We start from the raw sequence: 25,930 nt of genomic DNA, 5'->3' as shown, positions 1-25,930 counted from the left end.
CCCCTCATCTTGAGCAGCCACTCCCCCACTTTGTTTGCAGAATAAGCTAACAAAATTTCTTTACACAAATTAATAATAACACACTCATGCACCAATGCTAAGACTCAGAGTTCAATTGTTTGATGTGGTGTAGCACAGTGTGTCCATGGAGGGTCTGTCCTGAGGGGAGTGAGAGACACAGGAGGTAATGAGTGGGTGGAGCTCCCGCCATACACCTTCCATACTCGATAGCAGACGCAGAAATACAGCAGCTTCAGGAAATCTGGCATTTACCACTTCACAAGCAAGCACTCCAAAACTGTACACATCATCTTTGTCCATGCACGAGAGTGTGTGGGGAGGGAAAATTGGTTCAGAAAATTGATCACATAAACATAAATAACACAATCTACAATTAAATACCGTATAGCGGGTAATTTTCGTGGGTAAAATATTCGTTATTTTTATGGGCAGGCTGACCTCCACGAAATTTTAACGTAGGCGTGGCTTATCTGAACGTAGGAATGCCGTGCAGCCACGAGACTAAACGAAATTTTTACTGACGAAAACCACCTTTTCTCGAATTTTTTACCACACGAAACATATATATATACGGTAGACAGTAGTGTACAACACAGGAATAGGGACAGTACTATCCAATGAGAGGTTAATGGATTGTGAATGACACTGTACAAGCTTGATTGCGTTGTAACTATAATAAATTGCATGCAAAGCATGGAAATTGCAATCTATAATCATTTCTTTCGACACATAAGATTTGCAATTGAAAAATCACTGCATTTGAAACTCAATATGATACTGGGATCATCATATCACGTAGTATTAGTAAAAACAAGAGTACCATCGAATGTGAAATTAGTTGAATGATGAGAGCTAGTCTCGCAAGCCAGCCGTTACAATGTATATATCCTCTGGCAAATTACACATGAGCTACTTGTGCAGCGGTCTAAGTGGCTGTTTGCATTGATAAGTGGTTAGAGGACGGATGTGTGAAATCAAATACATGTACTGCAACTACACACACTAATTATACATGTACCTGGGTACACATACTGTCAAGGAGGTCATGAACACACACTAACCTGAGGACATATATATAGGTTCTCCCTGAAGAGTACGGATAGTTAATGGATTGTGAATGACACTGTACAAGCTTGATTTATTATTGCATTCAAAGTACGGGAATTGCATATGCAATCTAATAGTTATACATGTATTAGAAACAAAATAAACGTGATCCTTACAATTGTTCATATCTACACGTATTAGTAAAACCAGTAGGTTGCAGGCAATGAAGTCAAACGAAAATCACCGCTTTCGAGATGAACGAATTTTCACTTCTTCACGGAAATTACTCGCTATACGGTAATTATTATTACAAGCCATGTACAAGCCTATGTAGCTGGTACCCTACACAGGTTTAGCTCTCAACAAGCTAGCTAGCACACTCACATTCAATTGGTGCTGGTATTTGAACTCTGTTTGGAGGTCCCTGAGAATGACGAGGTGTTTGGGGGTCACTTGCACTGGGTCGTTGATCTCCACCACCTGGTGCTTGGTTATGAGGGTCGGGAGGTCATGAACCTCACCAGTGTCTGGGTGCTGCAAACAGTCAAGTAACTCAATGACATTATCAGGAATGATCAGAGCCGTGGGTTATAGTGAGGGCGCCCTTGTTTAGAGGGTGATTGAAGAGCAGTATTTCGTTAGTTCTGGTGGATTGCGAAGGAGGAGAGAAAAAGAAGACTGACTGTGTGTGTGTGTGTGTGGGTGGGTGGGTGGGTGGGTGTGTGTGAGGGGAGTAGATAGTAGTATGCATGATGTGAGTATAATAACACATAATTGTGTATACAATGTACTGGGTATTAGAGTATAGTATACACGTTGCAGTCAGACACAATTCTAACATACCTAGCTTATGATACTAGAAATGTTTAGGATGAGTGTCTGGTGGGCCAATTTCAATAGTTTTATGGTTTTATGAAAGCTACCACACTTTTCGTTGGTGCAAATTTTTGTGTGAACTGTCCTTACGTACATTTCGAATTCTAAATATTCACACACTAGAGCTGCACAACAGACACACTTTGAACACAACCAAATACCGTATAGCGGGTAATTTTCGGGGGACAAAATATTCGTGGTTCAGCAATATTGAGACATTTCATCGGTAATATTTTCGTGGTTGCAGCTTGCACTGCAGGTAAAGGTAGGCAAGGTCGCTTCATTCGTGGGTAAAATATTCGTGGTCAGACCTCCAACCACGAAAACCACGAATATTTTGCCCCACGAAAATTACACGCTATAGGGTATGGCAAATGATAATGATGTGTGTACGTAATGTAAAGTCACGGGCTCTCAAAGTCCTATATATACAGCTTCACCTGCCCCACCCCCTCTGATATTGAGATGCCATATAACTTACGTATGTTCTGGTACGTGGTCCAATTTCAAACATAATTATTATAAATGGCACAATCAACCCACACATTTTGAGCTCACCAACATTTCTCGTTTAAATAAAAAGACCATGCCATAGTCCATCTTCAAAAATTTCATGGGCTAATAAATGATATTGATTTAAGCACACCAAATGAAAGAGCTCTTTTTAAGCTTTCAGAAAAAAAATCATTGAAACGGGCAACCGAAATTCAAGTCACGGGCACACATGTAAATCTTATAGGAAGTTCTATCAAAGTAATGGTATGCTAAAATCAGTGGCAAAAGTTGTCCCCCTCAACAACACACTTACTATCTGAGTCCTTGTGTTGTAGTGAGGAGGTCTGGGGGGTGGGTAGAGCATTCTGATTGGACAATCACCACGTCCAATGCAGCAAGGTAAAGCACCCCACCATATTTATATAATTATCGTTATTTCAAAAGTCGTCCACTCAGCACAGGAAACTGGACATTTACAAATAAGACAATAGTTTCTGAAAAATCATAGTAAATCTTAGTGTACCTAAATGATTGTTGGTCTGAGTCAATAGAGGGCAGTCTGGCATATGACCAATCACTGGTCGTATCGTCATGGAAACAGGCTCGGCACAAGAGATTCTGCAAGGACAAATGTAGCATTAGTTTGTAACGAGACAATATCCACACACCACACAGTCACACACCCACCCACACACAGTCACACACCACCCACACACACAATATAAAATAGAATACTGATGTCTTGTAGGATGGCTTCCAGCCCGGTGACCCTTGACCTCTGTGGGTGGCAGTGGCAGAATGTACACATCCATGGAGGGCTGTAGCTAGTGGCTTGATGATATCAGGCTCCACCCCCTGCCACGCCCTCTTCCTCAGACGACCTTAACCTTGGCCATACAAGTGTTGACGCCCGCCACCAGCACCATATCACCATGGAGACCCTGCAGCGGAGGGGGGTGGGGTGAGGTACGATACTAAAGGTACGACTATAACAGGAGAGACTCAGCACACACGTACACAGGGACAGCATGGGCAAAGAATTCACTGGTTTCAATTTCAATATTCATTAGCAATGTTACAATAACTCAACAAAATTTAATTAACAAAAATAAACTAGGAAAATATTTGCACTCTATTGTTGTCATCATCAGACACATACACCACACCACACTGGTTTACTGCTATGCCAAGAGGCCGATCGAACTGTCCTGGTCCTGATCCATATGATCCAAATGACTTAAGAAACACTCCCTCACACGTGAGCACTGAGACACGATGGTTCCCACGCTCCCCCACATACACCAGGTCATCACTGTGCACACAGATGCTGACAGGGAAGTTAAGTTCTCCATTTCCACTGCCTTCCTTCCCAAACTGCCTCAGATAGCCACCATCGGGTGAGAAGACTTGCACTCGATGATTAGCATTATCAACCACATACATACAACCACTACGATCGGATGCAACGTCCCAGGGATAGTAAAACTGTCCATTACCACTGCCTTTACTGCCGAACTTGCTGGAGAAGGTGAGGTCAGAGTTGAAGATATGAACACAGTGAACACCATGATCAACCACATACACCTTCCCATTGACACTGTTGACACAAACACGAATCGGATTGTTAAACTGTCCAGGACCATCGCCATGACTACCTACTACTGCTATCAGGTCTCCTCCACGTGAGAACTTCAACAGTCGATGATTACCAGAGTCCACCACCAGAATATTGTCATCACCGTCCACTGCCACACCACGAGGATTCTTCATCTCCCCAACAGCTGTGCCTCGAGTGTCTAATGTTCGCAGCTTGTCTCCTGTGGGGCTAAATATTGAGACAATACCAGCATCCCGTTCAGCCACAATTATCTCCTCAGCTTGGTTGAGTGCCACTCCCCAAGGTTTCTTGAGATCATTCATAGTTTTGATAACAGTTCCTAGTTTATCGATCGGAGTCTTGACTGCCACAGGGAATGGACTTCCTGCCACCTCCTCTCCACCCACTCTCACGATCAGCTCGCTGGCCCCGCCCACTGTTGGCTGGTAGGAGATCTCGTACTCTCCCTTCCCTCGTTCCTTCACAACACAGTTTGTCGTCTGATTCGTTGATTTTGCTATAAGTTCGGCTTTAATGCTTGAGGATGGATTTGTGTTTGAAAATCGAAGACTAGTGGATCCTTGTACTCTGGTTTTGTCGAGTCTTTTTGTAGGAGTGACAGTTACTGATGGTGTGCCAATGGCTCCAAATTCTTTGCAATCTTTGACTAGCTGAGCAGAAGGCACAAAACAGGTGTTGGTTGTCTCACGAGGCTCTAGGGTGTTGGGGTCAAAGGTTTCCACCAGCTCTCTCACTTGCTTCACCACACCTTGCTTCATTTTGAGCACGTCTCCTGGAGACCCGGTACGAATGCTCTCCCTCACGAAATGCAGGCAGCTGCTACGTTGGGTTTGGAGGATCTCCACCTCCTCTCGCTGAGCAGAGAGGCTCTTGAGCTGTTGTTGGGTGTGGCCTTCCAACTCCGCCATCAGCTCCCCCTCACGAGCATACAGAACTTGATGGAGTTCATCGAATTTCGAGTGGATAGTGATCGCAAGTTTTCCTCCGTGTTCAACTATTTCGGCATGTTGTCCATCCAGATTGACGAGAGTTGTGTCGGTGGCCTCTAGCTGTTTCTCAACGGGTCCCAGGGAGTCCAGGATCTCTTTCTTGTGGCTCTCAAAGGTGTCGGCAATCACACAGTACTTGTGGTCTTTGTGTATATGAACGAGGCAATCTCGACAAATCAACTCCCCACAAGTTTCGCAATAAAGTTTCATTTTCTCGTCATGTTTGGAGCAGAGAGGGGACGTTTTCTTTGGGGAGACCAAGCGAATCAAATCTCCTTCCACTTTTTCGATAGTAACGACTTCATGACCTTCAAACTCCTCGTATTCTTTGTGCATGTTCGTACACAGATCGCAGATGAACTTGGTGCATTGTCGGCAAAAGCTGGTGGCTTTACGAGTCGTCTTCACACATTTCTCACAGGCCAATTTCTGAGGCTCTTTCACCTTCTTGAGTGTTTCCTGGATGTCAAAGAGATGGTGTATATTGAAGGCAGCCTGGAGGCCACTCACACCAGTGGGGGGTAGGGGGGTGGGCCGGCGACACTTGGGGCATTCCAGCTGGCCTTGTCGATTGTGGGCAACTATATCCTCGAGACAATGTTGACAGTAGACGTGGAAACAGGAGAGCAGTCGAGGGTTGGTGTAGGGCTCCAGACAGACTAGGCATGACAGCTGGTCCTCCACTTTGGAGAGAGCTTCTTGAGCAGCACTTGGCCTCTCAGCCATTGACACAAAACTGAGGGGGGAGAGAAAAGGATAACAATGGGCTAAAAAGGGGGCGTGTCAAGCTTTATAATAATAATAGCAAAGAATTCAAGCAACGAAAACTACAAATGAATGTATCAAAACATGTACAATAATTATGCTCACCTTTAGAGAAGTGTTTAGTAGTAGAAAGAAAAGCTCAAAGCATGGCAAAAGCAGCTATAGACTCACAGCTCTCACAGTGACAGGTCAGGTGATGCATGCACAACAACAGCATTGATCAATTGTGTCTATATTGTATAAGTAGCTATTATTGTACGTTTGTACGAATATGGACCATTACTATTGATCAATGCTATTGTTACAGTAGTATAACATTGTACGCCCACTCTATTGTTATCTGTTATTGCTGAGGTCATGTGTGCAAATAATCATCTGATTCTCTGTGGGTCACTTTCTGCACTGTCTGCATTTTTGGGTCCATGCGGTTTTGGTACGGTCCATCCAAATATACACTGGCTAAGTTTGAGATTGATTCACACCATAGATTAATAAAATCAATCATAATCTTTTACATACAAAAATCAGCATACATATATACATACATACGATGATAATCTCTATGTGTATAATTATGTTAGAACACTCTTAATTGGGTCCATGAGATGCATGGTTGAGTGGACTCCATTGCCCCACCCACTCACACCACCAGCCTTCTCTTGTGGTCGGGATATTTACGTATCAAAACTTTTCTTGCTAATGACAATAATCCAGTATTGAAGGGATGAGCAATATATACAAGCTCAACAACGCACCAGGAGATACCCAGCGAGACAGAGACGAAACAATCAACACTAGGCAATTATTTCCAAGTGCTCATTGTCCATCACAACCCAATGCCCATACAAGCAGCCTGAGACCACTTGTGCAGTGGACAAAATAACAATTTGTAAAATAATGTTCAGCCATAATTATGTCCGAACAAACAAAATTTAATTGGCCATTTAAATTAGCTAAAATTGGTAAGACACATAATTTTTGTTAATCAGCAAAGAACAATGATGATTACAAAAGTTGTACACGTTCATTATACATAACAATTAAAGTGTCGCAATCAGCTAGAAAAGTAAAGAGAAAAGTAACTAGATCTAGCAAGTCATCTTCACCATGACTAGTTTTCATGACGATGAATCTTCTCTCTACACCACAGGAACAAGGGGTAGCACTATATCGGTAACCATCGGATCCTGGTCTAGACCTTTCACTATTACTTGAAAGGCTACATGTAGCTAGCTAGCTAGCTCAAGTTTTCAATTGAATAAGCTGACATAGCAATAATTGCATGCCATGTGGATAAATGGGTATTGCCAATACTCGAGCAGACATTGAACAAAACAACATGCAGTAACTGTTATACTTCGCTCGGAAATAATTAATTGTGCTGGCCGACTGTTATTTTGTGCACTTGTGTACAAGGAACAAACATCATTATTGAGAGGGATTGAGAATACACACATTGATTAAGAGTTGGTGCAACTGAAACCCAGCCTAGCTCTAAAACTGTTGGACCTGCTTGACCCAACTCAATCACTTAGACCAATCTACACACACACAGTTTCCAAACTGAACATAACACCCACCAAAAGAGAACAACCTGAACAATCCCTTACAGATAGACCATAATTATATCTACAGACAAATGAAATTTTTACCGAAATCGAATTATGTAACTTACACTCAAGTATATTCACGAATGCCCACTTTAGAAGCGTACATTGACCAAACAAAAACAGAATTGGACGAAAAACTATACCACTCATATTTAACTAAAAAACATTCAACCTGAACAAACACACGATAATTATGCCCTCGCCAAACTTAAAAAACAAAGAACCTAAGTCACCATAAAACCAGCAGACACAAATCTTGGCATAGATACGGACGACTACATACAACTAGAGCACTAAAGTGCAAACCCTCGGCTGGTGACATGAAACCAGAAGAGTGATAATGCAGTGCATGTAGCATGTATGAGCAACTCAAAAGCAATAAAACTAAACCAGACTGGAGGCATGCTGAAACTTTGAGTGCTAGTGGTACATGGTATGTGTGTCACATTAGACATGTACTGTGAACTAGACTGGGATCACAGCAAAGAAGCCTGGACTTAGAGAGGTATGGCTCCTGCCAGGCTAGCTGGAGTATAGGATCCAGAGTCAGCCAACAACCAGTCACAATTTTAGCTTTCTACTACATATATTGTATAATTAATTATATCAATTGTTCCTGGTACGGATCACTTCAGCTGCAACTACGTAATCAAGGCCACGTGTAGCTAGTTATATAGCTGCTAAGCTTCTTAGCTTTTGCTCGACAATGAAGCTTTAACATCAAAATCTGTCACTATTTAAACCAAGATATTGTTGTGTGAAGGCTATCTATGCTGTAAACGCAGCGCTGTGGCATCCAGGTGAGTAGATATATACCTGTGACAAACAAACAAACAAACAGACCAACAGACGACAATACCCGTGGCCGCCCACGCGCCTCGGGTAACAACGCTCTCTTGTACTCTGTGACCAAAGTACGTACAGATTAACACAACAACACCAACTCAAGATATAGAACATCAACTACAAGAAACTACCAGACATTTTTCACCACAATTAAACGCAATACACAAAAACCTCAAAAAATTTTTACTTCCCAACCCCAAAAATACACAACCTCCCAAGTTCTACAGAATACCCAAAATCCACAAAATATGTACGACACTACCCCGGTACGACCAACAATTTCCCATTCTAATTCCATGCTCTCCCCTTCTGCCCACTTCATGGATCACGTACTACAACCACTCGCACGCTCTTACACAGATTACCTACAAAACTAAAGTCTATTTGCATTGGGTTCGACCCCGGAAGTTATGTGGTCAATTATGGCTTCATTTATGCTTTGGGGGCCTGGGACTTCTACATGGAAAATGCTAACTTTTAGCTGGTTGGAGCTCTACAGCATAATAGATAGAAGCGCTTTTAACAAGGAATCCAATAGTATATGAAACTTTGAATTTCAATGAAGTATGACAAAGTTATGACAACTTTATGAAGGTCAAACTCAACACAATTAATAGACTTTTAATTATAGCATCTATTTTATTTGGACTAATTATAATGGCAAATCCAACCAAGGTTGGATCTTATACATACCCCCTTTCCAAACACACAAGTAATTAGCATGCAAATCCACATTGTCAGAACCAAGGTTAGATCTTACACTGATTGTACATGTAGCTACAAGCCACAAAACACCTAAACGTAAGATGATACCCATTACAGTAGAACCTCGATTATCCGGACACCAAGGCCGAAAAATTACACTAAAGAAATTTGGATTGAAGCACATTATTTCTAAGCTTTAAGCAAATGATATGGATCAACGGTACTAAAGTTATGGCTGTTTAAAATAATGTGTTTAACTACCCCTCCCCTCAAGAAGAGTACGTTAGATCTTTAATGATTACTAAAGCACCCTAACTACAAACAAAAGGATTATATGTACTAGCCTCGTTTACCGGCCTACCCTGGGATCCAGGCTATAAAATTATATGTACATGACATAATGATGTACAGTACATGACCTTGCAGTATTGACCCTAAACACACACCTGGGTACATACTGTCAAGGAGGTCACGATGAAACACACACTAACCTGAGGAGATAGGTTCTCCCTAGAGAGTACGGAGGGCAGGTACTGGTTGGAGGAGGCCGTGAGAACAGCTGCACCAGACACACCTCCCAGTCTCACACACACTAGAGCTGCACAACAGACACACCAGGATGGAGCATGCCCAGTTTCTCGATCACCTTCCCACGTACACACACCTCTGCACAAAGGCCCGGGAAATAAGTAGAGTCTGTGGAGTGTGTGTGCAGGGGAGGGGGCGGTAAGCACAAGCAGTGCAGAAGTGTGGGCAGTGAGCAAGTGTAGTTGTAGGAATTAATTTTCTGACAAAATAATCTTCCCAACACATACACTTACAAGGCCACTAATTCCCAACAACTGGACAGAATGCATATACAGTAGTTCCTTCACAAGTCCCTAACACACATACACAGCTGTGCTTATGCAACCCTCACCTTCAGCTGCCTTGAGGAAGTATCCACTGCCATCTTTGGTGAAGGACACCTCCAGCAGCTGCATGACACGGTCCAGTAGTCCATGGATCACTTCAAACCCGGGGGTACGACTATAATACACTGCACACAACCGACGATGGTTCCGTGTTCCCACATCTACAGCATAGGACACACAAATTAGTGAGCCTTGGCACTGCGAGCAATTAGCGGTTTTAAGACACTTTAATTGTAACAATAGTGCTTTCTCAGAGCTACAGAATGCGTCTTTGAGTTTTTTAAATAGATGGCCTCTAAAAGATAGTTCTAAAAACAAACCTGATTTTTCAACAGCCATTAACTTTAATACCGTTGATCCAAATGTCAAAATGTTATGATTTTCTGAAAGCTTAGAAAGAGACCTTTCAAATGATGTGTTTCGATCCAAAATTTTGTCAGGGCCCTAATTTGTAATTTTTCCGCCTTGGACCATTCATGGTATGGCCAAATTGGCAAATACTTTTATCTCTCAAATATAAACTTTGATGACACCATTTGAAAGGTCTCTTTCTAAGCTTTCAGAAAATCAGAAAATCATTGAGATTGTATCCACGGAATTCAAGTTATGGCAGCTAAAAGATAGCTCTGAAAACAGGCCTGATTCTGAAAAAACACCCACGCCTTCCCCTAGAAAACAGAAGATTAATTAATGTCAGCACTCACAAAAACTGCTTACCTTGCAAATAGTGTCTTAGCCAGATAAAATCTCATTCTTCTGTGGAGTGAACCCCAGACCAGCCAGAATACAGCCAGCTCTGTGAGTGAGTGAGCACAGTGTGTAAGATGGTACTTGATCTACTGGGTACAGTTACCTTGCTGGTGCTTTGTCAGCGTCTATCTCCTGTAGTGGAAGGTATACCTCAGCCAGCTCATCAGAAGCGCTACACATACAGAGGGAGGGGCAGATGAAAGGTAAATAAAGTACTGAAAATAAGTACTGAAAATATACACACAAACCATAATCATACGAATGCTCACTAGCAGTCAAACACACAGTACACTACACACTAGAACACCTACACACTGGTAACCCTAATATTATAGCTGAATACCAATTTGGTAACATTAGTTTTACTATACTTAAAACAAACACCCCCCACCCCTGGTACACAGACCTGCCTGCTGCTGTGTCCTTGTCCTCTGAGGCCATACAGTAGCTCCCCCTCTCTAGCGAGCAGCTGCACTCTCTCAGTGTCACACTCGAGTACACTATCCACTGCTAGTGTGTTGTCCCCGGTGACCTCTTGCTCCACGTGTAGTACACTCACACCAGCTGGTAGACGCAGCTCACAACACGCCATAGAGCGGAAGAGGGTGGACTTGCCAACACCTGCACGTGTGTGAGGGGGTGTGGTTAGGGCAGGGGAGAGACACACATGTATCACTACAAGTATGCTAGCTGCATGGTTATAGATATCTGACACTATGTCCGGTTTAATGTTCAACCTGTGTGTGTGGGCGTGGCATAATAATTATACGTAATCATTAATTATTTTTATTGCACTATATAATTATTGGACACTGGAATTCACCGAGCAATATTAAGCCACGTTAAAATTGTTTTTAGGCCTAAATCTTTGCACCAAGCTTAATTAACTATTGACTGTAACTCACGGTCACAGCTTACACCAGTATCCCCCCTCCCCTATACACACACACAGTAGGTACACTGACCATGAGAAGCAACCTTGAGGGGAGCTCAGAGTGAAGTTGACCTTGACTCCAGTGCTGGAGGGGACATAGGGAAGTAAAACCACGGGTACCTTCAGCTTCCCCAGAGAGCTGGCTTTATGAAGGGAGCAGACGAGTGTGAGGACCGTGGCTGCTATCATCTTGCATGATATCTAGTGCAGTTTTCAGTGGAGTCCACATGGCTTTCTGATCTCTGACCCCCATATGCAACACCCCCTCATCTTGAGCAGCCCCTCCCCCACTTTGTTTGCAAGAATAATCTTCATATTCTTTACACAAATTAATAATAACACACTCATGCACCAATGCTAAGACTCAGAGTCCAATTGTTTGATGTGGTGTAGCACTGTGTCCATGGAGGGTCTGTCCTGAGGGGAGTGAGAGACACAGGAGGTGATGAGTGGGTGGAGCTCCCGCCATACACCTTCCATACTCGATAGCAGACCAAGAAATACAGCAGCTTCAGGAAATCTGGCATTCACCACTTCACAAGCAAGCACTCCAAAACTGTACACATCATCTTTGTCCATGCATGAGACTGTGGGGGAGGGAAAATTGGTTCAGGAAATAATAATACACAATCTTCATGCTATTTTATCTAAATCTCATTATCTCTACAGTTGAGCCTCGGTTATCCGAATCCCGGTTATCCGAATCCTCGATTATCCGAATGCTAGAGCATAGTGCAATCTGAGCATGCGCAGTAGGAAATTGCCCACGTGGCTGGCAAAAAGCCAGCTTTTGATTATCCGAATATTTCACTTACCCGAATGGGCCCGGGGACAAAGGTGTTCGGATAACCGAGGCTCAACTGTATATACAAAGTTTCAGAAAATAAAACAATTAATAAACAGTAGTCAGGATTTTTAGCTGGGAGGGGAAAACGTTTAATTCAGGGTGGTCTGGGGTCGTTCAGAGACATTTTTATTGCGTGTTTCAAACCATGACAAATTATTAATTTTATTGAGATTGTAGACGTTTGGATAAATGTTGTTATGACATCATTAATTTTTCAGATTTCTAGGAGAGGGAAGTTTGGCTGGGGGTGGGAAATCCCAGGGCGCCCCCCCCCTGTTAGTGTACAACACAGGAATAAGGACAGTACTATACCAAATGCGAAGTTAATCATTTGTACAAGCTTGGTTGCTTTATACCCTACCTGCTATAGTGTATACAGTACACACTGACAGTGGTGTGCCCGGAATATCTTAATCCTCCATCTCATAAATGATCCTAGTAAACTATAGGCCTTATTCTGTGGGCACATCTCTGAGTACAAGGGTCAGAGAATAACGAGCAAATTAGGTACACAAATAAATTCTAGAGAATGGATTACAAATTTCCCAGCAAACCTAGTGATGGATGACTATCGACACACCCACTACTTAACTGTAACTGTTTTTCACGTACGTACCTTCCTCGTAAAAAGCCTGCACACTGAAACGTTCGGGCTCCTCCCCCAACAGCAGCTCCCTCGTACGAGTTGTGATCTCAATACGCTACAAATACGTCACAACGCAGTGTCTGCCCCGTGGCCGTGTGTGCGTGCGTGTGTGTGTGGGTGTGGGTGTGAGTGTGTGTGTGTGTGTGTGTGTGTGGGGGGGTTAATCACAGGGGTAAATTAGAGGGAGCTTTTAAACATAATTATTAAACACCAGCCCCCCCTCATCCTAAAATTTGCTCTAGGACTTTTCACTGGATCAATAACACTAAAGTTAGGGCCGTTCAACAACCCCATCAGTTTAATCAATGGTCTGAGGAGTGCATGTTTACGTTGCCAAAACTTGAATTCAGTGGATCATAATTATTTCAACGATTTTCTGATTTTGTGTGAGCTTAGAAAGAGACATCAAAGTTCATTACTTCCGAAAAACAACAAATTCTGGCTGCAAAAAAATTTTAGATCGAAAAACATCATTTGAAAGGTCTCTTTCTAAGCTTTCAGAAAAATCGTGAGAGTTTTGACATTAGATCAACGGAACTAAAGTTATGGCTATTGAAAGATGTTCAACTACCCCCTCCCCTGCATGCTAATTCATCAATGTCGGCCAAATATGAGATTTATTCTAAACAGATCAGAATGGAGTGTGCGTGGGAGTTGCATGGATAATCTTCTTTATGAGCTCATTCTGTTACAATCGGAATTATACAACTGTCTACTACACTTTTCTTTGATGCAAATGTTCGTATGAACTGTTCTTACGTGCACTTTGTATTCTAAATATTGGTATAGCTCAGGATAGTGACGTTGAACCTATAGCGGTAGAGCAGTTTTCATTTTCGTATGATGCTCTACAATACGAAAAATACGAACATTTCCACCTCACGTAAATTACTCGCTATACGGTAATTATTATTACAAGCCATGTACAAGCCTATGTAGCTGGTACCCTACACAGGTTTAGCTCTAACAAGCTAGCTAGCACACTCACATTCAATTGGTGCTGGTATTTGAACTCTGTTTGGGGGTCCCAGGGAATGACGAGGTGTTTGGGGGTCACTTGCATAGTGTGTGTGTGTGTGTGTGTGTGTGTGTGTGTGTGTGTGTGTGTGTGTGTGTGTGTGTGTGTGTGTGTGCATGTGTGTGTGTGTGTGTGTGTGTGTGTGTGTGTGTGTGTGTGTGTGTGTGAGTGTGTGTGTGGTGTGTGTAGGTGTATGTGTGCATTTTGTATGTATGCAATTTCAATAGTTTTATGGTTTTATGAAACCTAAGAAGAAGCTCTATAAAATGGCGCAATCAACCCCCACATTTTGAATGCTACACAAAATTAGAAAAAGACCAGGACTGTAGTTCACGGTATTGAACTGAAATTGGGCCAACTATAATTATGCCTCGGTGCGCATGCGCAAGCGAGGTTACGGTAGTGTGTTTGTGTGTGTGTGTGCAGAGGAGGTCCGACAACCGTACGCCTAACATTAATATTTGCTGAATCAGCATTTTCATAAAACTTGCCTTTAGAGATACGTGTAGCACTCTTCTTAGACTTAGTCCTCTGTCTTGTATAGTTTTAGTAACAGGAGCTCTAACTCTCTCAATGCAGCATCGATCTGTAAAAGCAAGTTTTATTAAATGCTGATGCAACAAAAATTAATGCTAGGCGCATGCACGGTTGTGGGACCTCCTCTGGGGTCACCTATAGCTGCCACTATTATTATGTCTCATACCTATGGGTCAACCAAGTAATGCCATTAGCATAATAATTATTATAATTATGGGTCGAGGGTATATGCACTGCTATATTGCTAATTTGCCAATTTTTCGTCCAAACACCGTGACAAAGGTCTAACAGGTGAGGACTATACAGTACAAATGGGCAATATCAGGAGTACATGAAGGGTACCTGCTATCGTGCAAATATTTAAAGGCGTGGCTTCCGGTAAGCAGTCATTCCGCGAACATTGTGCAACGAAATGGTTTTTAGAGGCCAATCCACGAAATATAAGTGCCTCGAAAATTTCGCGCTATAGTTTACGGTATACAGCCCATACAAACGTGTTGTAGTCTGACTCTGTCATACATGTGTGTAAAATGCCCACATCTCAAGTGGCTGCACTCAAACACTGTGGTTAATTACATGTACTGTGCAAGCACTTGGTAGAATTTCTGATTGTAGCCTGGCTGCCTTAGCCATGCACACATGGTTATGTCAAACAAAACAGTTTACATTACTATAAGTTTTGTCTCCTGGTTTTGTGACAGAGAGACAGCAATGAATGCATATGGTGTGTATAGTAGTTGCTTACTCCCCTTCATGTACTCCTGGCAATATACATACTGTACAATGTACGGTACCTCTGTTTCATCAACTGAGCCGTATTGTTGGTATCCACGGCTACCATTTTAGTCTTAGTGAGCCAGCCTGTATACTGGATATGCCCCATATTTTAGTATAGTGGAATATCTTGGCCACTTCGATTCTACAAAATGTGAATTAAACAAAGACAGAACCTAATTAATCTACCTATTAGTAATGATATTATTGGCGCAAGTTGGGTTGTTGCCCAATTTCCGAAACGGAAACCGGGCGACGACCCAACTTGATTATGTACTTCCAAGAGTATAATGCATTCAAAACTTAGGGAAACTACTCACTGAAATGCAAAAAAATGAAGAAAAGTCTTTAGAAGGGAATCAAATCCACGTCGTTGCGTGATCTACTAAGCCACCACCCTAACCACTAAGCCACATCTATCTTATATCTATGTATTACAAGCAGAATACAACCCATTTACAAGCCCAGCTCGTACCCTACACAGGGTCTCAACAGCTAGCTAGCACACTCACATCAATAGAATAGTCCTATATTCGTGTAAGAGCCTGGAATTTTGATTGTTTTTCGAACGCCCACTAACTACTTCTGATATAGCTTCCGCAGTAAAATTATGCTGAGCTGGTACACCCTTTTACATTGAAGTCATCGTAAAATCAATGCGTTTTTGCAGCCTCTGCATTCTGCAATAAATTATAAGCGCTACTTATTCCAAAGCAAGGAAGTTTGTGAAATATTGAAATAAGAGCTACACACAATGGTTTTTGTTCCCAGAGAGTGTTTGTCAACTATATCAGTGAGCTAGCTTGTTAAAATGGCATAATCAACACACACATTTTGAACACACAACAATTTCTCGAAAAATACCATGGGCTATCATGCACTGTCCAATATTAGCAGAAATTGGGCCAGCTATGATTTAAGCATACCAAAATAATGAAGGAGCTCCTTGTTTCAGAAAATCACAATATCAAGTTACAGGTTCTCAAAGTCGTACAGCCACCACTGTATACACATGTAACTCTTATAGGAAGTTCTATCAAAGTAATGGTATGCTAAAATCAGTGGCAAAAGTTGTCCCCCTCAACAACACACTTACTATCTGAGTCCTTGTGTTGTAGTGAGGAGGTCTGGGGGGTGGGTAGAGCATTCTGATTGGACAATCACCACATCCAATGCAGTGATGTGAAGTTGACAAACGCCCCATACAGTGTTATTTCATTTGGAAGGCCGCACAGGAAAAACTGCATTAATTAAGACATTGAAAGTATTGTTGTTTGACAAAATCACAAAATCTTAGAACTTTAGAGTGTACCTGAATATTGTGATTTTTGGTCTGAGTCAATAGAGGGCAGTTTGGCATATGACCAATCACTGGTCTTATCGTCATGGAAACAGGCTCGGCACAAAAGATTCTGCAAGGACAAATGTATCTCTGTATTATTAAGCAACGAGACAATGATCCACACACCCACACACAATAATTTAGTTGTCTTGTAGGATGGCGTCCAGTCCGGTGACCCTTGACCTCCGTGGGTGGCAGTGGCAGAATGTACACATCCATGGAGGGTTGTAGCATCATGTTCTCAATGACTAGTAGCTTGATGATATCAGGCTCCACCCCCTGTAACGCCATCTCTCTCAGACGGACCTTGACCTTGGCCATACCAGTGTTGCTGCCCGCTAACAGCACCATATCACCATGGAGACCCTGCAGCGGAGGGGGGGTAGGGTGAGGTACGATACTAAAGGTACGACTATAACAGGAGAGACTCAGTACACACGTACACAGGGACAGCATGGGCAAAGAATTCACTGGTTTCAATTTCAATATTCATTAGCAATGTTACAATAACTCAACCAAATTTAATAACAAAAATAAACTAGGATAATATTTGCACTCTATTGTTGCGATAATCAGACACATACACCACACCACACTGGTCTACTGCTATGCCAAAAGGACAATCAAACTGTCCTGGTCCAGATCCCTTTGATCCAAACGACTTGAGAAACACTCCCTCACACGTGAACACTGAGACACGATCGTTCCCAAGCTCCCCCACATACACCAGATCATCACTGTCCACACAGATACTGACAGGGTAGGTAAGTTCTCCATTTCCACTGCCTCTCTTCCCAAACTGCTTCAGATAGCCACCATCGGGTGTGAAGACTTGCACTCGACAATTATAATAATCAACCACATACACACAACCACTACGATCGGATGCAACGTCCCAGGGAAGACTAAACTGTCCATTACCACTGCCTTTACTGCCGAACTGGCTGGAGAAGGTGAGGTCAGAGTTGAAGATGTGAACACAGTCAGCACCATACTCAACCACGTACACCTTCCCATTGACACTGTTGACACAAACACCAATCGGATTGTTAAACTGTCCAGCACCATCGTCATGACTACCAACTGCTGGGATCAGGTCTCCTCCACGTGAGAACTTCAACAGTCGACTATTACCAGCGTCCACCACCAGAATATTGTCATCACCGTCCACTGACACACCACGAGGATTCTTCATCTCCCCAACAGCTGTGCCTCGAGTGTCTAATGTTCGCAGCTTGTCTCCTGTGGGGCTAAATATCGAGACAATACCAGCAACCTGTTCAGCCACAATTATCTCCCCAGCTAGGTTGAGTGCAACTCCATAAGGTGACTTGGGATCATTGATAGTCTTGATAACAGTTCCTAGTTTATCGATCGGAGTCTTAACTGCCACAGGGAATGGACTTCCTGCCACCTCCTCTCCACCCACTCTCACAATCAGCTCGCTGGCCCCGCCCACTGTCGGCTGGTAGGAGATCTCGTACTCTCCCTTCCCTCGTTCCTTCACAACACATTTTGTGGCTTTGTCAATTATTTTCGAGATAAGTTTGGCTTCTCTGCGCACTTAAGGCCCGGGTCCAGATTTTAACACCAAAATTTACACTATGTTCATACTGCTGTATTATTTGCAATATACAGTGTATGCTGCATCAAAATGATCCAAAATGAAGCTCAATGTTTTCTTTTTCCAAAAAACTAATTAGCTTAATTCAATTATGCTAATTAGTCCCATAAATGATGATGACGTCATGCCACTTTCAGAAAGAGAAGTGCAAATACGGCGTTGAAGATGCCAAGATCAATCTTCAAAAACAAGGCTAGATGAACATCTCATAGCTAGGTACTAGTATCCTTGATGGGAAGAGTAGGAGTTATTGTATTCTTGAGATACACAAAATAGCCTACCTCTAGGGTGGCTGTCAGAGCTAAAGAAGCTAGCATAGCTAAGAAAGTTTTGGACATTTTTACTTCCCATCAAGGAAACATAATCATAACAACATAATCTATCTTTTGAGGGCCTAAACAGCTACTCTTACCTTGTTTAAGTCCGCCGTATTTGTTGCCAAAGATAATCTATAATAGTTCTAGCAGCTAGCTAAGCAAATACATTGACCTTATGACGTCATGTGCAATGAATAACATTAATAAACATTATGAATCTCATTAACACTACATGATCTACATGATCTACATAAAATGTAGGCAATGAATAAAATTAATCTTATCAGTGCCTGACCCAGGCCTTAACTGCCCAGAGTTCTGGCGGTGTTGAATTTTTGGCGGAGAGGAATCGACAATATGCAGTTACTTTTTGATCAGCGATTGCTTTTTGAGGAATATTAACACAACACAAGGCACCGTATTTCTTGCAATCTTTGACTAGCTGAGCAGAAGGCACAAAACAGGTGTTGGTTGTCTCACGAGGCTCTAGGGTGTTGGGGTAAAAGGTGTCCACCAGCTCTCTCACTTGCTTCACCACACCTTGCTTCATCTTGAGCACGTCTCCTGGAGACCCGGTACGAATGCTCTCCCTCACGAAATGCAGGCAGCTGCTACGTTGGGTTTGGAGGATCTCCACCTCCTCTCGCTGAGCAGAGAGGCTCTTGAGCTGTTGTTGGGTGTGGCTTTCCAACTCGGCCATAAGCTCCCCCTCACGAGCATACAGAGCTTGATGGAGTTCATCGAATTTCGAGTGGATATTGGTCGCAACTTTTCCTCCGTGTTCAACAATTTCAGCATGACGTCCATCCAGATTGACGAGAGCTGTGTCGGTGGCCTCTAGCTGTTTCTCAACGGGTCCCAGGGAGTCCAGGATCTCTTTCTTGTGGCTCTCAAAGGTGTCGGCAATCACACAGTACTTGTGGTCTTTGTGTATATGAACAATACAATCTCGGCAAATCAACTCTCCACAAGTTTCACAATAAAGTCTCATGTTGTCGTCATGTTTGGGGCAGCGAGGGGACGTCTTCTTTGGGGAGACCAAGCGAATCAAATCTCCCTCAATTTTTTTGATAGTAACCACTTCATGACCTTCAAACTCCTCCCATTCTTTGTGCATATCAGTACACTTCTCGCAGATGAACTTGGTGCATTGTCGGCAAAAGCTGGTGGCTTTACGAGTCGTTTTCACACATTTCTCACAGGCCAATTTCTGAGGCTCTTTCACCTTCTTGAGTGTTTCCTGAATGTCAAAGAGATGGTGTACATTGAAGGCAGCCTGGAGGCCACTCACACCAGTGGGGGGTAGGGGGGTGGGCCGGCGACACTTGGGGCATTCCAGCTGGCCTTGTCGATTGTGGGCAACTATATCCTCGAGACAATGTTGACAGTAGACGTGGAAACAGGAGAGCAGTCGAGGGTTGGTGTAGGGCTCCAGACAGACTAGGCATGACAGCTGGTCCTCCACTTTGGAGAGAGCTTCTTGAGCAGCACTCGGCCTCTCAGCCATTGACACAAAACTGAGGGGGGAGAGAAAAGGATAACAATAGGCTAAAAAGGGGGCGTGTCAAGCTTTATAATAATAATAGCAAAGAATTCAAGCAACGAAAACTACAAACTTAAACGAATGTATCAGAACGTGTACAATAATTATGCTCACCTTTAGAAAAGTGTTTAGTAGTAGAAAGAAAAGCTCAAAGCTTGGCAAAAGCAGCTATAGACTCACAGCTCTCACAGTGACAGGTCAGGTGATGCATGCACAACAATATTCATATAGGATCAAAGTATTGATTATGGTTAGACCATAATGGTACACACATACTTGTGGCTATATTGCCTAGCAACATTCTACACCCACTCTAGATCTATTGCTAGCCCTCTGACCAGTTGCCTGAGATACAGACAACACACACTCATACAATGTCACCCTCCATGTTAACAACACTCCATACCATGTTGAAATTGATCTCACATCATGCACCCAATGCACACACACAAGATCAGTTCAAATTCATCATAATACAAAAATCAGCATACATACATACATACATACATACAGATGATAATCTCTATGTGTATAATTATGTTAGAACACTCTTAATTGGGTCCATGAGATGCATGGTTGAGTGGACTCCATTGCCCCACCCACTCACACCACCGACCTTCTCTTGTGGTCGGGATATTTACGTATCAAAACTTTTCTTGCTAATGACAATAATCCAATGTTGAAGGGATGAGCAATATATACAAGCTCAATAACGCACCAGGAGATACCCAGCGAGACAGAGACGAAACAATCAACACGTGGCAAAAAAGAAAATCCCAGGAACCCCAACCACATTCAACAAAACAAACAAAGATAGATTTTCTACCACGCACAACATTCCCAACGTAACCGTCCATAACCTCAGCTCAGGATCTCTGAACACTGAACAACTAACACTACTCACTAAAGGACTCTCCTTCACACCAACCCCTAACATTGATAACATCCCCAACTACTACGTCAATACAATGAGTTCACAAGATCACCTAGACCAATCTACACACACGCAGTTTCAAAACCGAACATACATGTAACACCCACCAAAAGAGAACAACCTGAACAATCCCTTACAGATAGACCATAATTATATCTACAGACGAATGAAATTTTTACCGAAATCGAATTATGTAACTTACACTCAAGTATATTCACAAATGCCCACTTCAAAAACAAAATTGGACGACAAACTACCACTTATATTTAACCAAACAACATCCAACCTGAACAAACACACGATATGCCCACGCCAAACTAAAGAACCGAAGTCACCATAAAACCAGCAGACACAAATCTTGGCATAGATACGGACGACTACATACAACAATGCTCTCTTGTACTCTGTGACCAAAGTACGTACAGATTAACACAACAACACCAACTCAAGATATAGAACATCAACTACAAGAAACTACCAGAAATTAATTTTTACCTCCTAAATTCTAAGGAATACCAAAAATCAACAAAAAATGTATGACCAATAATTTCCCATTCTAATTCCATGCTTTCCCCTTCTTCCCACTTCATAGATCACGTACTACAACCCACACACACACATACATACATACTAATAATTAGAACCGAGGTTAGATTACACTGATTGTACATGTAGCTACATGTACAAGCTAATAATTATGATACCCAGATATGGGAATCACATGAGCCTATAATCGTCATGGTATTAAATTAGCTGCAAAGAAAGAACATCTTCAAAATGGAGATAAAGATTCTAACGTTGTCACGTGGGTTACATTTTGCTCATCTCACTACTACATCAAACAATAGAACGATCTTAATTTGGGCATTCAATTTCAACAAGATAATATACCTTTCAAATCTTGCCATCAAAGTTCATATTATTTTGAGCTACAAAACTAATTTGGACACAACCATGGATAATAGCTGATGGTCCAATGCCGAAAAATACGATAAATTTTGACATTGGATCAACGGTACTAAAATAATGTGTTTAACTACCCCTCCCCTCAAGAAGAGTACGATAGATCTTTAATGGTTACTAAAGCACACTAACTACAAACAAAGGATTACCTCGTTCACTGGCCTACCCTGGGATGGATCCAGGCTATAATTATATGTACATGACATAATTATGTACAGTACATGACCTTGCAGTATTGACCCTAAACACACACCTGGGTACATACTGTCAAGGAGGTCATGATGAAACACATACTAACCTGAGGAAATAGGTTCTCCCTGGAGAGTACGGAGGGCAGGTACTGGTTGGAGGAGGCCGTGAGAACAGCTGCACCAGACACACCTCAAAGTCTCACACACACTAGAGCTGCACAACAGACACACCAGGATGGAGCACGCCCAGTTTCCCGATCACCTTCCCACGTACACACACATCTGCACAAAGGCCCGGGAACTAGGTAGAGTTTGTGGAGTGTGTGTGCAGGGGAGGGGGCGGTAAACACAAGCAGTGCAGAAGTGTGGGCAGTGAGCAAGTGTAGTTGTAGGAATTAATTATGACAAAATAATCTTCCCAACACATACACTTACAAAAAACCTCAAGGCCACTAATTCCCAACAAACTGGACTGAATGCATATACAGTAGTTCCTTCACAAGTCCCTAACACACATACACAGCTGTGCTTATGCAACCCTCACCTTCAGCTGCCTTCAGGAAGTATCCACTGCCATCTTTGGTGAAGGACACCTCCAGCAGCTGCATGACACGGTCCAGTAGTCCATGGATCACTTCAAACCCGGGGGTACGACTATAATACACTGCACACAACCAACGATGGTTCCGTGTTCCCACATCTACAGCATAGGACACACAAATTAGTGAGCTTTGGCACTGCGAGCAATTAGCGGTTTTAAGACACTTTAATTGTATACAATAGTGCTTTCTCAGAGCTACAGAATGCGTCTTTGAGTTTGTTAAATAGGACGTTCCTAACACAAGTTATGGCATCTAAAAGATAGCTCTAAAAACAAACCTGATTTTTCAACAGCCATTAACTTTAATACCGTTGATCCAATGTCAAAAATGTCATGATTTTCTGAAAGCTTAGAAAGAGACCTTTCAAATGATGTGTTTCGATCCAAAATTTTGTTGGGGCCCTAATTTGTAATTTTTCCGCCTTGGACCATGGGATATTATTCATGGTATGGCCAAATTGGCAAATACTTTTATCTCTCGAATATAAACTTTGATGACACCATTTGAAAGGTCTCTTTTTAAGCTTTCAGAAAATCAAAAAACCATTGAAATTGTATCCACGGAATTCAAGTTATGGCAGCTAAAAGATAGCTCTGAAAACAGGCCTGATTCTAAAAAAACACCCACGCCTTACCCCAGAAAACAGAAGATTAATTAATGTCAGCACTTCCGTCTCACAAAAACTGCTTACCTTGCAAAGTGTCTTGGCCAGATAAAATCTCATTCTTCTGTGGAGTGAACCCCAGACCAGCCAGAATACAGCCAGCTCTGTGAGTGAGTGAGCACAGTGTGTAAGATGGTACTTGATCTACTGGGTACAGTTACCTTGCTGGTGCTTTGTCAGCGTCTATCTCCTGTAGTGGAAGGTATGCCTCAGCCAGTTCATCAGAAGCGCTACACATACAGAGGGAGGGGCAGATGAAAGGTAAATAAAGTACTGAAAATAAGTACTGAAAATATACACACAAACCATAATCATACGAATGCTCACTAGCAGTCAAACACACAGTACACTACACACTAGGACACCTACACACTGGTAACCCTAATTATAGCTGGATACTAATTATTTTGGTAATAACATATACTTAAAACACCCCCCACCCTGGTACACAGACCTGCCTGCTGCTGTGTCCTTGTCCTCTGAGGCCCCCTCTCTAGCGAGTAGCTGCACTCTCTCAGTGTCACACTCGAGTACACTATCCAGTGCTAATGTGTTGTCCCCGGTGACCTCTTGCTCCACGTGTAGTACACTCACACCAGCTGGTAGACGCAGCTCACAACACGCCATAGAGCGGAGGAGGGTGGACTTTCCAACACCTGCACGTGTGTGAGGGGGTGTGGTTAGGGAAGGGGAGAGACACACGTGTATCACTACAAGTATGCTAACTGCATGGTTAGATTTCTGTTCTTAAAAATGAATACTACTATTCAGCAGTATGATCTATTTTTTGTACAATAGAGAGTTCTGACCATCCATTTCTTCTGTGGAGAGGTGCTCAATGCATTATGAGACAGAGAGCATAATAATCACAGCCACCAATTAACACAATAAAAATTATACCAATAACCAAAGACTAATAATGCCTTGTGTTCTTCTCCCTGTTCCAGTATAGCTACCTGGTAGAATGGTCGATTTATGTAGCTCCTAACATATTGTGTGTAAATACTTGAGAGACCTAAACTCACTCTAATTAGCCGAGTCCCTAGGCTACCATTTGTCCCAACAGGCCGTTTATTTGTCATAATTATTTTCAACGTTAGTTTGGCATACAGGTAAATATAGTGTCTTAGTTTTAAAGTAAGTTACACTTCTCACCAATCTCCTCAGCGATGCTAATACTGCTCAATCTGATTGGCTGAGTGGACTGAGCCGTGAGTTCTGCCTCCCGATAGCACCTCGCTCCAAATACAGCGGCTTCACTGACACTATGTCCGGTTTAGTGCTCAACCTGCGTGTGTGTGTGTGGGCGTGTATAGAACCATTAAGCAAAGCTCTAGACAGTAGTGGACCTGTTAGACCCAACCCACACAAACCAGATCACCCCCCCCCCACACACACGCACACACACACACACACAACACACACAAGTATTTATGTACACATACTTGCACACAATTTCTTATAAGGCAATGCGGTGTTTAAGAAAACACACGATATGTGATTCCCACACCTATGTAGAGTTAGACCATAGATAAAGGAAAAGGGGATTGGAAACGGAAGCACCCTCGTGGTACAATCCGTGTTTCCCCGCGGTTTAATCGAGGCCATCACAACAATACCTATTTCTACACCCAGTGCATAATAAACTACAAGTAACTGTGCTTAGTCCGTGCAACTCACTTATATTTCAAGGTCTATACCTATTGTAGTAGTCATAACCAGCACGCATACACGTTATATGTTCCAATAGCTCTAAAACAGCCTTGGGAACATAATTTTATTGGAAAGTCTCTTTTTACTGGGTGTGGTCAGTCATTAGCAAGTACTACACGTGGCTCATGGACTAGGCGTGTTATAAATTGCTGAAAGAGATGATGTCTCGAGGAAACACAGCTTTGGGAGTTACCTGGCAAAAATGTGCTTAATAGCCTCGTTCATAGGGCGTAACGCGGTCATCACGTACCACTCCGTTTCCTATCCCTCTAACTCTTCAATCTCAAATCAAAAGGTTAGACGCTCATCATCTACTCATTAATTGTAACACTAGACACAGATCACGGTCACAGCTTGCACCAGTATCCCCCCTCCCCCCTACACACACACAGTAGGTACACTGACCAAGAGAAGCAACCTTGAGGGGAGCTCAGAGTGAAGCTGACCTTGACTCCAGTGCTGGAGGGGACATAGGGAAGTAAACCACTGGTACGTTCAGCTTCCCCAGAGAGCTGGCTTTATGAAGGGAGCAGACCAGTGTGAGGACCGTGGCTGCTATCAAGGCTGCCTTCATCTTGATATCTAGTAGTATATTAAGAGAGATAGTTCATGTAGTTTATAGCTCTTTCAGTGAGTCCACATGGC

The 25,930-nt window shown here is 42.6% G+C and overlaps 3 protein-coding genes and 1 long non-coding RNA gene across 5 annotated transcripts; all 4 read right to left on the bottom strand.

Moving 5' to 3' along the window:
- Positions 1-52: 52 nt before the first annotated feature.
- Positions 53-25,930, bottom strand: LOC135333386 (uncharacterized). Its single transcript, XR_010393848.1, has 11 exons — positions 25,779-25,930; positions 11,602-11,690; positions 11,043-11,257; positions 10,740-10,808; positions 10,604-10,682; positions 9,892-10,047; positions 9,464-9,668; positions 3,158-3,380; positions 2,963-3,057; positions 2,753-2,904; positions 53-1,750 (listed from the first exon to the last, which is right to left on the bottom strand). It is a non-coding gene; the product is annotated as an uncharacterized LOC135333386 (long non-coding RNA).
- LOC135333310 (E3 ubiquitin-protein ligase TRIM71-like) lies at positions 3,396-6,043 on the bottom strand. Its single transcript, XM_064528269.1, has 2 exons — positions 5,917-6,043; positions 3,396-5,782 (listed from the first exon to the last, which is right to left on the bottom strand). Exon 2 carries the CDS (start codon positions 5,770-5,772, stop codon positions 3,553-3,555), a length of 2,220 nt encoding a protein of 739 aa, XP_064384339.1. The 5' UTR covers positions 5,773-5,782; positions 5,917-6,043; the 3' UTR covers positions 3,396-3,552.
- LOC135333376 (ATP-binding cassette sub-family F member 3-like) lies at positions 11,898-25,872 on the bottom strand. Of its 2 annotated transcripts, none has more exons than XR_010393839.1 (11): positions 25,732-25,872; positions 24,728-24,860; positions 24,027-24,228; positions 23,734-23,802; positions 22,851-23,676; positions 22,414-22,607; positions 16,861-17,100; positions 16,705-16,804; positions 16,489-16,633; positions 13,034-14,667; positions 11,898-12,157 (listed from the first exon to the last, which is right to left on the bottom strand). XR_010393839.1 is itself a non-coding variant. In XM_064528356.1 (11 exons), the coding sequence occupies exons 3-5, from the start codon at positions 24,197-24,199 to the stop codon at positions 23,583-23,585; spliced, it is 336 nt and encodes a 111-aa protein (XP_064384426.1). In that variant the 5' UTR covers positions 24,200-24,228; positions 24,728-24,860; positions 25,691-25,827; the 3' UTR covers positions 11,898-12,157; positions 13,034-14,667; positions 16,489-16,633; positions 16,705-16,804; positions 16,861-17,100; positions 22,414-22,607; positions 22,851-23,582. The 2 variants fall into 2 exon arrangements, 1 of the variants encoding a protein (XP_064384426.1); XM_064528356.1 differs by having other exon boundaries at positions 25,691-25,827.
- LOC135333027 (E3 ubiquitin-protein ligase TRIM71-like) lies at positions 17,108-20,428 on the bottom strand. Its single transcript, XM_064527965.1, has 3 exons — positions 20,333-20,428; positions 18,961-20,192; positions 17,108-18,297 (listed from the first exon to the last, which is right to left on the bottom strand). Exons 2-3 carry the CDS (start codon positions 20,180-20,182, stop codon positions 17,273-17,275), a joined length of 2,247 nt encoding a protein of 748 aa, XP_064384035.1. The 5' UTR covers positions 20,183-20,192; positions 20,333-20,428; the 3' UTR covers positions 17,108-17,272.

The sequence above is a fragment of the Halichondria panicea genome, chromosome 3, assembly GCF_963675165.1.
Source record: "Halichondria panicea chromosome 3, odHalPani1.1, whole genome shotgun sequence".
NCBI lineage: Eukaryota > Metazoa > Porifera > Demospongiae > Suberitida > Halichondriidae > Halichondria > Halichondria panicea.
This window is presented reverse-complemented; position numbering and strand designations above follow the sequence as displayed.

What these genes read in the sequence shown, in the direction of transcription:
- LOC135333376 (XM_064528356.1), bottom strand. Translation starts at nt 24,199, where the DNA reads ATGGCGTGTTGTGAGCTGCGTCTACCAGCTGGTGTGAGTGTACTACAC. An exon ending in AAGGACACAGCAGCAGGCAG is followed by an intron (nt 23,803 to 24,026) that starts GTCTGTGTACCA and finishes CTGTATGTGTAG; the next exon opens with CGCTTCTGATGAACTGGCTG. An exon ending in GCTGACAAAGCACCAGCAAG is followed by an intron (nt 23,677 to 23,733) that starts GTAACTGTACCC and finishes ACTCACTCACAG; the next exon opens with AGCTGGCTGTATTCTGGCTG.
- LOC135333027 (XM_064527965.1), bottom strand. Translation starts at nt 20,182, where the DNA reads ATGGCTGAGAGGCCGAGTGCTGCTCAAGAAGCTCTCTCCAAAGTGGAG. An exon ending in TAAGGCCTGGGTCAGGCACT is followed by an intron (nt 18,298 to 18,960) that starts GATAAGATTAAT and finishes CCGGGCCTTAAG; the next exon opens with TGCGCAGAGAAGCCAAACTT.
- LOC135333310 (XM_064528269.1), bottom strand. Translation starts at nt 5,772, where the DNA reads ATGGCTGAGAGGCCAAGTGCTGCTCAAGAAGCTCTCTCCAAAGTGGAG.